Source organism: Colius striatus, chromosome 12, assembly GCF_028858725.1.
Source record: "Colius striatus isolate bColStr4 chromosome 12, bColStr4.1.hap1, whole genome shotgun sequence".
Taxonomy (NCBI): domain Eukaryota; kingdom Metazoa; phylum Chordata; class Aves; order Coliiformes; family Coliidae; genus Colius; species Colius striatus.
In genome coordinates, this window is record NC_084770.1 from 22,988,692 (window position 1) to 23,002,460 (window position 13,769).

General features: G+C 43.8%; 1 protein-coding gene across 1 annotated transcript in view; it reads left to right on the plus strand.

Annotated features, from left to right (window-relative positions):
* The first annotated feature begins 4,153 nt into the window (after positions 1-4,153).
* Positions 4,154-13,769, plus strand: part of PLCH1 (phospholipase C eta 1) — a 52,784-nt gene continuing 43,168 nt past the window's right edge. Inside the window, exon 1 of the mRNA XM_062005731.1 lies at positions 4,154-4,232. Coding sequence (XP_061861715.1) covers positions 4,154-4,232 — 79 coding nt within the window. The remainder of the gene's footprint in view (positions 4,233-13,769) is intronic.

A 13,769-nucleotide genomic window follows, 5' to 3' on the forward strand; every position in this document is an offset into this window, starting at 1 on the left:
AACTCAGATCTAGATCTGTTCAGGATTTTGGTAACTTTGAAAAAACAGTTTTGGTGGTACAGTCCTTTCCTGTTTAAGCATAGTTACATGCTTACAGGTACTTCTCACTTGACTTATTCTGCATGTATGAAATGAGTTGTGCAGGTATAATCTGAATTACATTGTGGTCTGACATAAACAGATGTTCTTTTTCTAGTATATTGCTGCTGTTGAAATGGTGCAAATTCGGTTATATTTAAGTTCCTGAGTGCATGTTCATTTGCAATGACCCACAGTGTGTGGTGAGTTGTCCTTTGGGATTTTTTTCCTTTTTCTTTTAAATTTTTTTTGTACAGTACAGTAAAGCATCATCTTGGCTGGACTCTCCCAAAGCTCTGTAATGGAGAAGGCAAAAAACAACCATTTGAGGGCCATCCAAATAACTGCTGGTGTTTTTTAGGAAGGTTTTCTTACAGGATGTTTGTGTCAGCTGATGCAGCCACTTTGGGATTCTGCCTTCATCCCTAAGTGCCAGGGAGAACCTTTGTTGGAAGGGGCCTCCGTGGTGTGGGAGAACCCTTTGTGCAAGAACAAAGAGGTATTGTATCCTCTTGAGCCATGGAAGGGAGGGGAGGCGTTGCAAGGGTTCCTTTCAGAGGCACTGCAGATACATACCGATAGCACGGTTTTCCCTGTAAATCTACCCCATGGTATGAGTCCTGTGTGGGAGCTGAGCAGGGGATATGATCTCGCTTTTATTTTGTGTAAGTTCTTAATAAAGAACACCTAATATGGTTTTCTTAATTAAAACATGGTACCCCTTGAATTTTTACAGCCTAAAGCAAAAAGCCTGGCAGTAGGATGGATCATGATGGTAGAATTATTCCTAGACTTCAGAAGTAACTAACAGCTTGTGCCGTACTAATTAACACTAGAAGAGTGGCCGTAGTTACTGCAAGCTGTAATGAAAGCTCATGGCTGGCACGGGCACAAGTCCAAGAAATGTAGATGATGAGGTCTGGCAGAGGTAGTGAGTATTACTGGTTAGTGTTCCAAATTTTAGTAAAATATGCCTTTAGTGTAAACAATACATGAGTAATTCCCAAAACACCTACTAATGGAGACTGTGATAGTTCTGAGATAGAGCAAAATGGAAACAGGTGTTTTTGACTTGCGCCTGCAGTGGGTCATTCAGACCATTTCTCCTCCCCACAGAGGCAACAGCAGAGAGGCAAGTCCCACATCTGCAACAACAGCCTCCTCACAGACTTGTAACAGAAAGATCACAGACAGCAGATTAGTGTTTGTGTGTGGGTCTGCAATACTTACACTCATCAACCATGCGAATAAACATAAACATCGCTTTACAGTTTTTCACCAAGTTCCTGGCTTCAGCCCCATGCTAGCTGCTTCTCTTGCAGAAGAAAGCCTTGCACCTTCCCAGCCCCACCATGGCTGGGGTGTCTGTGAAATCCCACCAGGTCCAATAGCTCCCTGGCAGGAGAGGAGGAAGCTGATTCCACTCTACCTTGCCTCCGTGACACAGAATACTGGTATCCCCTTGCAGTGCCCATGCTGTTGGCTGCCTTCCCTGAGCCCATTCAGCTTGCCAGCCCTCCAGGAACAGCCTGCTTGTTTTTTTTTTCCCTGGGTTTGAGTTGAATCACTTTAGCGGTGACTGGCAGAAGTGGTGAGGGAGAGGAGATAAAAGTGGGACTGGGGTTGTGTCCAGGTGGACCAGAAGTGACAAATGCTTCTGGGCTCTTCAGTTAGCTGCTTCACCTTCACCGCTGCAGTAGGCAGCGTTCATTGCACCGATGCACAGAGAAGGGGAAAAGTTCTCTGGTTCTTCTCTTCTCTTATAACTGAGGACAGGGGTTTTGTTCCTGTAAATGTTGCTAAATTGGTCATTAAGGATGCTAAAAGTCCTGTGGGCTATGATGTATGATTACTTGTTTTCCTTTTTGTTTTGAAGTCACTTGAGCAAAGTGGATCTGTGTTCCTCAGCAGAGCTGCAGTCTGGGTATCTACAGTGTGCTGTGGTGGTTCTTTTGGGGGGAATTTGTTACTGAGCCCCCCGGCAGTACTTTTATGAGGAAGACTGAAGGGCAGCATCCTTACATCCTGCTAGTGATTTGCTTGGATAAAGACAGTTGAAGTTGTTTGTGCCAAGTGTGGGCGAGAAAGCAGCTGGGCTGACCAGAGTGAAGGTGGGAGGGAAAGAAAATAGACCAAAGCAGGCTTGTTACAGGAAGGGGAATCAGAGTTGCTGAAATGAGAATGTTGAACTTGATGAAATAGCAAAGTGCGAAGGAGGATCTAGTGAAAGGATTTGATGTCAGAAGAGAAGATCAAGGAGCCCATGGGTCCTTTTTGTTCTGTTTGGTTTTTTTTCTAGCAACAAATATCAAAGAAATCCAGCATGCTGGCTTGTTTGCCTGTAACCATAACTGTGCATAAGTCCTGCTGGGCAGGATGGGTTTTTGTAAGGTCCAACTTGCAAAACAAAAGACTGAAATTCTTTGAATGGAAGTTCTATGAAATTACTCAAACAAATACAGCTTTGTCTTGAGTTATAACCACCAGCTTATTAATAAGTTGACTTCTCCTGTTTAGGTCTCTGAAAATAATTGTTCTGATTGTTCCCATTGTCCCGGATTATGGCAGTGGAACAGCCAGTGGCTGTGATGGAAACACTCCCAAGGCTGAAGGGGGATTGTTTCTCACCTCAATGTCAGCTACTGGCTTCAGCCACCTTGTTCTCCTCGCTTGACTGCTCTTCATTTTGCACTGGCTTGCTGTGCATTTCCATTGTAACTGGTTTAGAAGCATTATTGGCTGGATGTAAGAAAAATTGGCAGTTGGGGGCTTGGCCTCATGGAGCTCTAAGGCCTGTGTCCAAATGACTGCCCTCCCCTCCCAGCACTTACTGGTGATAGCATCTGCAGCAAATTACCCGTGAATACTTTGATGGGCTTGTGTCTGATGCTGCTGGCATGGCTTTAGAGGCAAAACTCATCCTGTGACAGTTTAGGAGCCTCAGCCCTGGCAGGTGAGAAGGGAAGGCAAGGGCAAGCTCAGCAAGGAAGGGTTTCTGCCCCTCTACTATGGTCTCATGGAAAGATCCCTGCAGCTTGCATCTGAAAAGAGGGCAGTGGTTCAGAAATGAATCACAGTCTTCCATGCAGCAAAATGGGCTTCTACCTCCTGATAGAGCAGGCAGCCATCGTGGGGAGCGTTCAGGCTCCCAGGTGCTTCAGTTGTGTATTGGAGTGTCCTTGGCTGGTAGCATTTGCCAGGAAGGGTATTGTTCCTACTCATTCTGTTTGGTCCTATGGTGATGAGCTGTGTAATGGGAGCCTAATAGGGGCAGGGAAAGCAAAAAAGATGGTAAAGCAGATTAATTTATCCTATACTTCAACATGGGGTAGTATAGTCACTGAGTTGACATGTCTATTCCCTGTGCAAAGCTGGGATCCCTTGGGGCTGGACAACATAAATTTTGCATGGCTGATATTAACTGTGCCTCCTCAGAGGTGCTGCTCGAACTGCCTGTCCCCAGGAGAGTTCAACTTGAGCACCCACGGGTGAATGCCTGTCAAGGGCAGAGGTGAGCTGGTGCAGGAGGAGTGCTCAGGGGGCTCTGTCTCAAAATCAGGAGGTGATTACCTTTGATTCACTTTTTTTCCCCCTAACCTTCTCTTGGGGAGAATTTAGAGCATTGTGATATTGTCTGATGTGTCTGTAGCTTGTTAGATATGGGACAGTATAATTAAATGGATTAAATTGATCATCTCTCCATGGCCCCACAAGAGCCTGCAGGGCCCATGGGGTTGACTGTAGCAGCAGGCACCCATCACAGTGCAGTGGCTGTTAGGGTGAGCTGGCTTCAGCAGCCTTCAGATTGCTAGTTGTGAGCATCTGTGACACTCCCGTCTCAAGCTGGGTCCAAGTGATCTGCCTGTATGTCCTGGAGCCTGGCGTGTTTGGAGGGTGCATTGCAGTTGTAATGCTTTTTATGAAGCGAATGGGCTGTTTTGCATAAAGGGCACAAACGAATGTCCTTACAGCGCTTGCAGCAGCTCTGCTCTTGGAAATGAATTCCTAATTATCCACACTGTCTTTCCATTGTAGGGTCACTGCGTTGGACGGGCAGCAGAGCGCTCATCTTACAATGAGTTACTGGAGTCTGGATAAGAAAAGCTGTCTGCAGTACTGCCGGCACTTCTTAGTGGACAACGGTGTGTTCCACGGTAAGTTACAACTTATTTGCCTTCTTGCATTTCCCGAGTCGGTTGCCGCTGAAATTTCCCAGCGGCACGGGCGATTCTCAGCTGCTCTCGCACGAGCCTGGCATCAGCCGTGCCATTACCGTGCGGCAGCCGGGAGCAGGAAGGCAAAGGGCAGCCTGGCTGCGGGGCCGGGGCTGCTGCTGCCCCGTCAGTGCGGTGCTGGGGTGGCTGGCGGCAGGGGGCGCTCCGGGACCGCCGCCCCCGTGCTGCCGGCGCTGAGCCCCGCGGCGCGCTCCGGGCACAGCGGCTGCGCGGAGACCCCGGCCCCCGGTCTTGGGCCTGGGGATGCACGTCCTGGAGAAGAGCAGAGCAGCCGTTGGGGCACTGTCCATGTGCAGAGCTGCTCAGGGTGTAGGTGCTGGTTGTGTTTTGAGGTGAAACGGATTGTGTTCCTATGATCTGATGCTGCTGTGCACTTAAAAGGGAGGCTGAGGGGAGGCTTGAGGAGGTTGTAGTGAGGTGGATGCCAGTCTTTCTTTCCCAAGTAACAAGCGATATTAGGAAAAAGTTTTTCAGTGAAAGGGTTGTCAAGCATTGGAACACAGGCTGCTCAGGGAAATGGTTTAGTTGCCATCCCTGGAGGTATTTAAAAGATGTGTAGATGTGCCATTTATAGTTTAGTGGTGGACTTGATGTACTTGTCAGTGCTGGATTAATGGGTGGACTCAGTGATCTTAAAGGTCTTTTCCAACCTGAGTACAATTTCCTCCTGAGGCATTTCTAGAACTGCTTCATCCATACTTGCAGATGTGCATCCTTTGTGCTCCTAGTAAGGAGGAATTACAAGTGTCAGGACAAGCTTGACTTCCAAGTATTGATCAAATTAGGCAAAATGGATGCCTAATAGTCATCCTTAATTTGTCCCCTGTCAGCCCCTGGCATCTCAGTCTCTTGCCATTACAAATTACGTGCTGTTGAGTTATCTTTCCAGTACCAAAGTTGAAGAATACACTAAGGACATTTTAATATAAAATACTTCCTGTTCAGGACCTCTTTTTTCGTGCTTAAAATTTGATGTATCAACTTAACTAGAGGCTGCCTGTGTTCCCCACAAAGGTTTCTCTCCCATTGCTGAGTAGCTTTATCCTCAGGCAGAGAGTAAGGAGCAGCCTGCCCATGCTCCTGCACTGAGTGAGAGACAAACAGGATTCAGGAGCCACCCCTGACTAGAATAGACTCCTACAGGTCTAGTCTAATAAGACAGCTGGACCCCTGCCTATCTTGCCAGGGGGAAGGATGTGTGAATCCTGGTTTGGGAAGTCCAAATTTTGTATTCTGTATTCTCTTTGGAGTTGGTGATTAAAAAATGTCACTTTAGGGCAGATTTATGGCATTATTAATATCAGCAGCACTGAATGCCCATCAATTAAAGCTAGAAATGAAGAAAAGGTAATTTTTTTCCCTTGAGAACCTACATCTCCATTTTGACTTGTTTGTCAGGAGGCTGAGGAAGTTTGCAGCTCACAGATCTATAATGGAACTCACAATGAACCAAACTGTAGCTGCATTTTTGGTATTGTGGTTGTGTCATCATTAATAAAGCTAATGGTTTTGTGGGATGTGTCAATCATTTGTCAATTTTTGCATCTTCTTAATGAAAGCCTACTGAGAGAGAACACCGTTTTCCCAGTACTGCTTTTTTTTCCTTCCCCATAGGCACTGCTATTTGGGGCACCAAGAGAATGTTAATAACTTTTCTGTAAGTCAGTCTGACAGTGGCATTGTCAAATTAATTCATGCGTGTGCTACATTTGGGACGTGTTACAGGGGAGATTGTTCACAAATCCGTCACTGGTGAACAAACCTGTTATCTCCTGGCACAGCTGTTCTGCTTCTCAAGTGAAACTGAAATTCACACCTGTGATTTATCAGGCCACTTGTGCATCCCACTGATTTTGGTGGGATCATGTTACTTCTGAACTCTCTCTGACATTGTGGAGGGAGAGAGTTGTCTCCCAAATGTCTTCACTGAGGTCTTCCTTTGCTGAGTCTGGCCACTCTTGCAGTGTTTTGGTGAATGCCTGTTAATCACACTTCTCTCCATGCAACAGTTCTCCAGCATGAGTGTGTAATTGGAGCAGCTACATTTTGGCTATGTATTGCAGTTTTGCTATTCCAGATCAAGAAATCTGGTCCATACTCTGACTTGAGGTGGTATTTTATCATTATTGTAGAGCATCACGATATCGTTATCCTGCTAATGGTGTGAAGGCTGGATAATGATCCATTAGTGCAAAGTCCAGTAATCCATGAACAGCCATTGAGTGATGAGTCTGCAAAGTGAGAATTGTCTGAAGTAGAAGACATAATTAGCAGGAATCCTAGACCATAAAGATTTGATGTCTTTAATTGATGTCTTTCATGACCAGGCAGGATTAGTTATTTTTCCACGACAGCTTCTTGTTTGTCTCTCCCCACTAAGCAAAACACCACAGTAACACTTTCGCTGAGTGTATGAAACACAAACTTCTTGTTTAACCCATTTTTTCCTATAATTTCTGTATCTTAGCTTCTTATTTTGTCTTCTTTCCACCTCTTTCCAGACCTGTGCCCTTAGGGAGCTGACCACTATTGGTAGGATGTCATGCTCCTGTTATCTAAGCAACGTTCTTTCATTCAGAGCAATGGACTAATTCAGTCATATCAGGCTTGTCTGGAAGGTCACATTACAGTGGCATGGTTATTATCTGTACTTGAACCTGGAATCTGGAAGAACTGTTGCACCTCAGGTGCAAGCCAGCTAGGTAAAAACATCCCACTGCATCAGTGTTCTTCAAAAGCATAGAAGCATCTTTCTCTGTTGAGACTTCAGGACTGGAAGCGTCTGCAGACGCACACAATATGAACTTTGATCAACTGTGTTCATCTCTGGTGTTTCCTGCATTCCTCTCCTGGGACCTGCATTGCTTTAAGAACCTAAATAGGTGGTATTTCATTTCCTCACATCCAGCAGAGGTGTTTAAATGCAAGAAACTTGTGTGGACTGCATAAATAAGAATGCTGATGCTTTGTGTTTATTTGGAGTAGTTTAAATGTTTTGGTTTATGTCAAAAAAATAAATCCACAAAACCTCTGTAAACCGGCCAAAAAACCTAACCTCCCCCCTAAAAAACAACCAAAGGGAAAAAAGCTCTCAACTTGGAGCAGAAACACCCAAATGAGGCTGCTGCACTGCAGATAGAACCTGTTGGAGTGCCCAGTGCCTCTGTATGAATGTCAGAGAACCTTACTTGGAAGACAAGTACTGATTGCTTCTACTCAAGTGTGGGAGACTGTCAGCTGCAAGGAAAGAGATGGGGGAGGATAAAGCATATGATGTGGCAACAAGAGGACAGCACCTTGCTTGTGTGATGCATCAGTTGAAGGCAGACACAATTTTGGGTGTTGTGGAGTAAGGTGAAGGTGTTAGTGCTGCAAGGCCTAGCCTAACACAGTTCTGGTCAGCAGTATCTGAGCAAGGGGAGCTTGGGAATGGGCAGAGAAAAGGACTACAGAAGTTGAGATGAGACGAGGCTGGTTTGTTTAACTTGGAAAATCAAAGGTTGAGAGGGATTGTGACTGCTGACTATGAGTGCATAGTGAAGAGAAAGCTCAGGGAAGAAAAGGCTAATTTGAACTGATGGGAAAAGTTGGCACAAGAACAAATTGAAATTGTTCACGAGTACATAGACACAGGGAAAGTAATGTACTTTGAGATGCAGATTGGAAAGTTTGGGAAAAATTGTTGAAACATCCTCTTTTTGCTCTTGTTCTGAAGTTGTAAATGTAATTACTCACAAGCAATATTGACTGATGTTAATATAAGGATGAAGAGCTATTTAAGTGTCTCCAGTTCAGTACCTGTGTACAGTGAACAGCAAATCCAAGCAGCAGTATGTCCTTTCCCTCGTGGAAAATGCTGCTGTGCGCAGATCGGGCTGCTCTCTGCCACATCATAATGACACCTTGAGACACTTCCACGTTGTTAGGCAAGAAAAAGTATTGATTCACAACTGTGCCTTTTCCACAGGGCTTCAGTGGGCTGTCTTTGAGCAGTGACTGAACATCCATGGGTGTAATGTATAAGTACCACATGCATCAAAATTGCCCAGGAGTTTCTCATTGTTTAATCATTTTGTTAGGAAAAGCTGCTCATGGCTGCATTTGCAGGATATTAAAATTCTTATCTGTTTATGTCTGAAATGTTGGTTACAGAAGTGGAGGTTGTTGCTGTGTCTGTACTCTAGGGAGTCTTATCTGCCTAGAAGCAAAAATGTCAGTTTTCTTCAGTAACAGTGAGATACAGCACTGTGTGTGCACACAGAGAATAACAAACTGAAGACAGATCTGGGTTTCAGCTATTTTAGCAGTTTCTGTAGAATGGAGCAGATAGGCAGTTATAATGCACAGCACAGCCTTGAGGGCTTGATGAACCCACTTTCTTTTCTTTCCTGTTGCAAACAGTGCCAAAATACAAAGTCTGTCACGCCCATAGGCTTGGGAAAAGATTGATTTTTTAAATATCTCGGGGTTTTCAAGCTGTAACTGTGGATCATATTTGGTTTGTTTGCTGGCAGTAACAGTGTAGGAATGACTGTGTTTTCAGATCAAACATCTTTTATTTTGCTGGCAGATGTTTGAGACTGGAAGTGTAAAGGGGGAAAAACCCCAGTGCATGTGTAATAACGCTCCTGTAGCACACGCTCCCTGTGCCTGCTGGTCACTAACTTACCTCCCCAGTCAGAAGCTGCATCTGCATTGTTACATTTGTTAACTTTCCAGATTATAAGGGTTTTTTTTTTCCTCAAAGTTTTGTTGGAATTTGCTGTTGCTTATGATCAGAGAACTCAGTGCAAGGCCACAAAGATGAGGTAGTGGAGCGTCTCTCTTGTGATGAAAGGCTGAGGGAGCTGGGGCTTTTTAGCTTGGAAGAGACTTGAATGAGGAGTGACCTTATTCATGGTTACAAATCCATAAAGGGTGAGTGTCAGGAGGATGGAGCCAGGCTGTGCTCAGTGATGGCCAATGACAAGACAAGGGGCAATGGGCACAAGCTGGAACAGGAGAGGGTCTAAAGAAACACAAGGAAAAACTTCTCTGTTTAGATGAGGGAGCACTGGAAGGGGCTGCCCAGATGGGCTGTGGAGTTTCCTTCTCTGGGGACATTCAAACCCAGCTGGATGAGTTCCTGTGCCCTACTCTAGGTGGTGCTGCTCTGGCAGGGGGGTTGCACTGGATGAGCTTTGGAGGTCCCTTCTAACCCTTGAGATTCTGTGGTTCTGTATAAGAGTGGTCCTAGCATACTTGCAAACATCCCAAGTTGAAGGGGGAAGAGACTTAGTCCAAGGCAATTGCTTATTTTAAAAGTGATGGTTTCACAGATTTCACCAATGTAATGCAATTGTACACCACCTTGATTCGATGAACACCTACTGCTGTGACACAACTGGTTTTGGGCAGCTTCGCAAGGGATTGCTTACGGCAGCTGCTATCACGGTGATTTTCCATTCATTTCAGCCTGAGAAGCTGAGCTTTTGTGCAAGTTCTTGTAGGATTTTTTTTGCTTCAGTGGTCTTGAACTTCCATGCCCAGTGAATGGGAACATAAAATGCATCATGTTTTACTTTTTATACAGTAAAGTAGTCTATTTTGGTTATTAGAGCACAAGAGTTTTGGGGGAACAATATTAAATCTTTCAGCTGCACATAGATGTTGGTTAGGCTTGTTGTTTGCTGATGGGCAGTGCTTTATAATTAGCTCTGCTGAAGCCTCATGCAAGCCCTGCACTTCAGGCTACAGTGCTAAAGATGCCAGATGTAGACTGCAGAATTCAGTCTTATCTCTTACAGTTCACCTTCAGTTGAAGTTTTATAATGCTACTTGGGAAAGCAGGACAAGTTAAAAGTGCAGTAATTTGTGTTTTGGTTTGTATTATCATTTATGTAGTGAAATACCCACAGTTCATTCCTTGAGACAAGGAGATGTAGCTGAAAATGTTTATGAAAGAAGGGCATTAAAAGTGCCTAAAATGCCTGAAGAATCTGCTTCTTGGTGCTTCATGGAATACATAACTACCTTTAAGAACCCTGTGCCTATCACTAGATGCATCCTTTGGTGAAAGGAAGAGTTTCACATGTGGGATCTGTCTCAAGACAGGGTATCAGGTTCTAATGCCAAGTGTTTTTCCCCTTCCATCTTTGTTTAAAGAGCTGTGTCTTTATTTATGACAACTGAGTGAAATTGATAAAAGCTTTAATCTGATAAAAATGTCAAATTTTTACTGCAGCTAATATAAAGTTTTAATTTCTAGCTGCCTTTTCATGAGAAGGTTGCATTACAGTTTAGGTCTGAGATTAAATTTGAGTGATGAATATGAAGATGTTGTTATCCTGTTATTTCATTATCTGTTTTACTGTAGGAGGTAGAAATTCTCTAATCAGTTTTTCTTGCTTTTTGGCAGAAATACTTTTTGTCCCAGTTTCCAGGTATTTTGACAATGGAAAAGGAAAAACTGATGAGACAGACAATTAATATTCTGATGGTGATGTAATCTTGAAACTATTAGTGAAATCATATTCCCATTTCTTGGAAAATGAATATTTTGCAGTAGAATTTACACTGGGGTGTCTTTGTCCAATAATCTAAGCCTTGTGAGGTAAGGTTTTCGTATCCAAAGATTGAGCTGCTGTTTTAAGTAATTTGACAGAGGCCAATGCTTCTGGTAATAAATTTTCTTTAATTGTGAGTGGGGTTGCAGCAGCTGCCTGCTGCCACGGGCAGGTTCAGGTGCAGCCAGGCTGTGGGGAAGGAAGGCAATCTCCTGTGACTCAGGCTGTGGGCAGGGCAGCACTGCAGATGGTTCTCCAGCATATCCTTTGGTCTTGCAGCTGCTCAGCCCTCCCAAGTGTGGGGCTCCATCTCTCTGAGGAGGCCTCTGTGTTAGCTCGTGTGGGTACAGCCCTGCCTGGCCTCTCTGCATCCCATCCAACGCAGAGCAGCAAGTGGGAGGCAGGATTTTTACCTGGCATTCATGTATCTTCTGTGCTTTTCAAGGGAGATTGTAGCTAACTGAGCTGCCCAGGGAGGAGAGATTTGGGTGTAGCAGTTCCTGCAACTGTTGGTCCCGTTGGCCATCCGTTTTGCTGTGGGAGTATCTCCTGGTTATCCCATGGGCCGTTCCCTTGCATGGATGAGCTGAGAGTGCCTCTGTGGCAGGTGTAATGTATCTTCTCTTCTGAGAAGCTAAAAATATCAGTGTTGGTTTGGCAACTATACTGCAAGACAAACCAGCACCATTTCATCCCTCTGGCATTGCTTTTTGTCACAAGACAGGCCACATTTCCTTCATCTCAGCCAGGAGCTGTGAGATGAACCACAGTGTATTTTAAATGAAAACATATCAGTAACTATGTACATACAAGAATTACAGTTTGCAGATATTAGGAGAGAGTTTTAAATCCTCTTTTTTAATAACACAACAGGGATAGTGCTTTGACTCTGTCTGGTTCATACCTGGAGGTACTTGCTGTCTTATCTCAGAATAATTCCACTGGTTTAATGACAGATTTTTTTTTTAACAGCAAATTAAGACAACTGGAAAATAGTATTAGCCTGAGGAAGATGGATTTTGAGTGAGTGAATATCTTTTTATTGAATTTTCGTGCTTTTGTAGCTGAGACTGTCAAAAGCTAGATGAGGTTTGGAGGATGGTTCACATATTTCTTGAAACCAGCTTAAAAAGTTGAAAAAAAAGTACTTTTAAGTGTGCAGGACATTGGTAAAGATCTCCCAAGAAAGGCTTATGGAGCAGAAAGCGTGAACAGGAAAGGCAAAAGTGTAAGTAGGAAAGACATACAACAGAGCCTGTTACCTTTCCTGCCAGACCTTACCTTGAGATCATGCAGTGCCTGAGAAACAGTAGTGGCTGAACATATGTCTTATGGTGATCACTGACATTAATCAAATACAGATGACAGAACAACAATTTTGTATTCAGAATGCTTGCTTGGCACCATCAACCCTGAGACTTTGATAGAACTTTGCAGGCTGTGGAGCCACACTCTGAGCAGGGGTGTTGTGATTGCTTGAGAAGAGGGAATGCATATGGAAGCAAAGCAAACTGGTAAGATGTGAGGGTTTCTTGTCCACTACTTAAATAAGATGTTGGTGCAGTGTCAGGTGATGTAAAGTGAACTAGTTGCCTGTTGACTTTCCCCTTTATAGACAAACTCCAGTGTAGTGTGTCTTCAATGACATGTGAGTTTCAGGCTCCTACAGGGCTAGGAATTGGATGCAATATCTGGCTTGTCAGCAAAGAGTTGTCATGATGTTTAGATTTTGGGTTTGGTTTTTTTTTTTGGAAGTTGAATAAACCTACAAATATTTTCATACCATTTGGCATGTATCTCCTGGATTACATAGTCTTCATTTGTTTGCTGTAGTGTTCTTGCTAACTCATACACCAAGCTCTAATGTCTAAAGCTATGTAGCATTTATGTACTTCTGGTTTTGAAGTTAACTGTATTTTGAAGACAAAATAGTAAACAATGTATTAATGGTTGAGCAAAGCTTCTTGATGTTAGAAGTGCTTGTGTATAGCTCCTCTCATAATTAATAGAATGATAGTGTGCAGTAATTTGCACTTCATCAAGTGCAATCTGACCTATCAATAATTAAACTACAGAGTGGTGACATTTTTGTTGTTGTTGTTGAATTGCAACTATAACACTTCAAGTCACTTGAATATAAATGTGTTGGTAACTACCTAGAGGCTTCAGAGTGATGACTTCATGTATGAGTCTTGTGAAACGAGGTGTAAACCAGGGATAGGGTAATGATGTAGCTGTGCTGTTTCGCCTGTTTCAGCTGAGAAAGAGTGATACTTTTCTCTCAGAGCAACCTAGAAAGATCCTGCAGTGAGTGGGGGGAGTTGTTTCATTTTTATAGGTTGCTAGATACAGTCAACATACACCTTGCAGGGTGCTGTGATCTAGTGTCATGTGTGGTGACTGTGGGAAACCTTACTATCTGTGTTAGCAACAGCTAAGACATTGCCATTTCTCAGTAAGTAAAACATACCAGCTCCACTCGTACCTTGTCTCCCATCTCAAGTCCTACTGGCATGGATTTTGGTTTGTTGTTGGTTTGGGTTTGTTTTTTTCCTGTTCACTTACACTGTCCATCTTGTAACTTTCTCAGCATGCACTAGGCAAATTCTGTGGTCTTTTGTCACTGTCACAATCTTTGAGAGCACAACTGGGGATCCCTTTGGTGCACTGATGTAAATGGCACTGTGTAAAAGCCATCTGAATAATGAAACAGTTAGAAAATGCAGTAAATAAAAGATGTGAACAGTTATATGTAGAGCCCACTTTATTCTTGCCATGCTTCCCAGCACTGTGTCCCCGTGGACTCTGACATCAGGAGGTGCAATTTATGCAAGTCTGAATGTTTCTGCTCATCGTTCCACAGTGACTACAAAACTACTGATTTCAGTACTGTTGAGCTGGCTTAAACAAG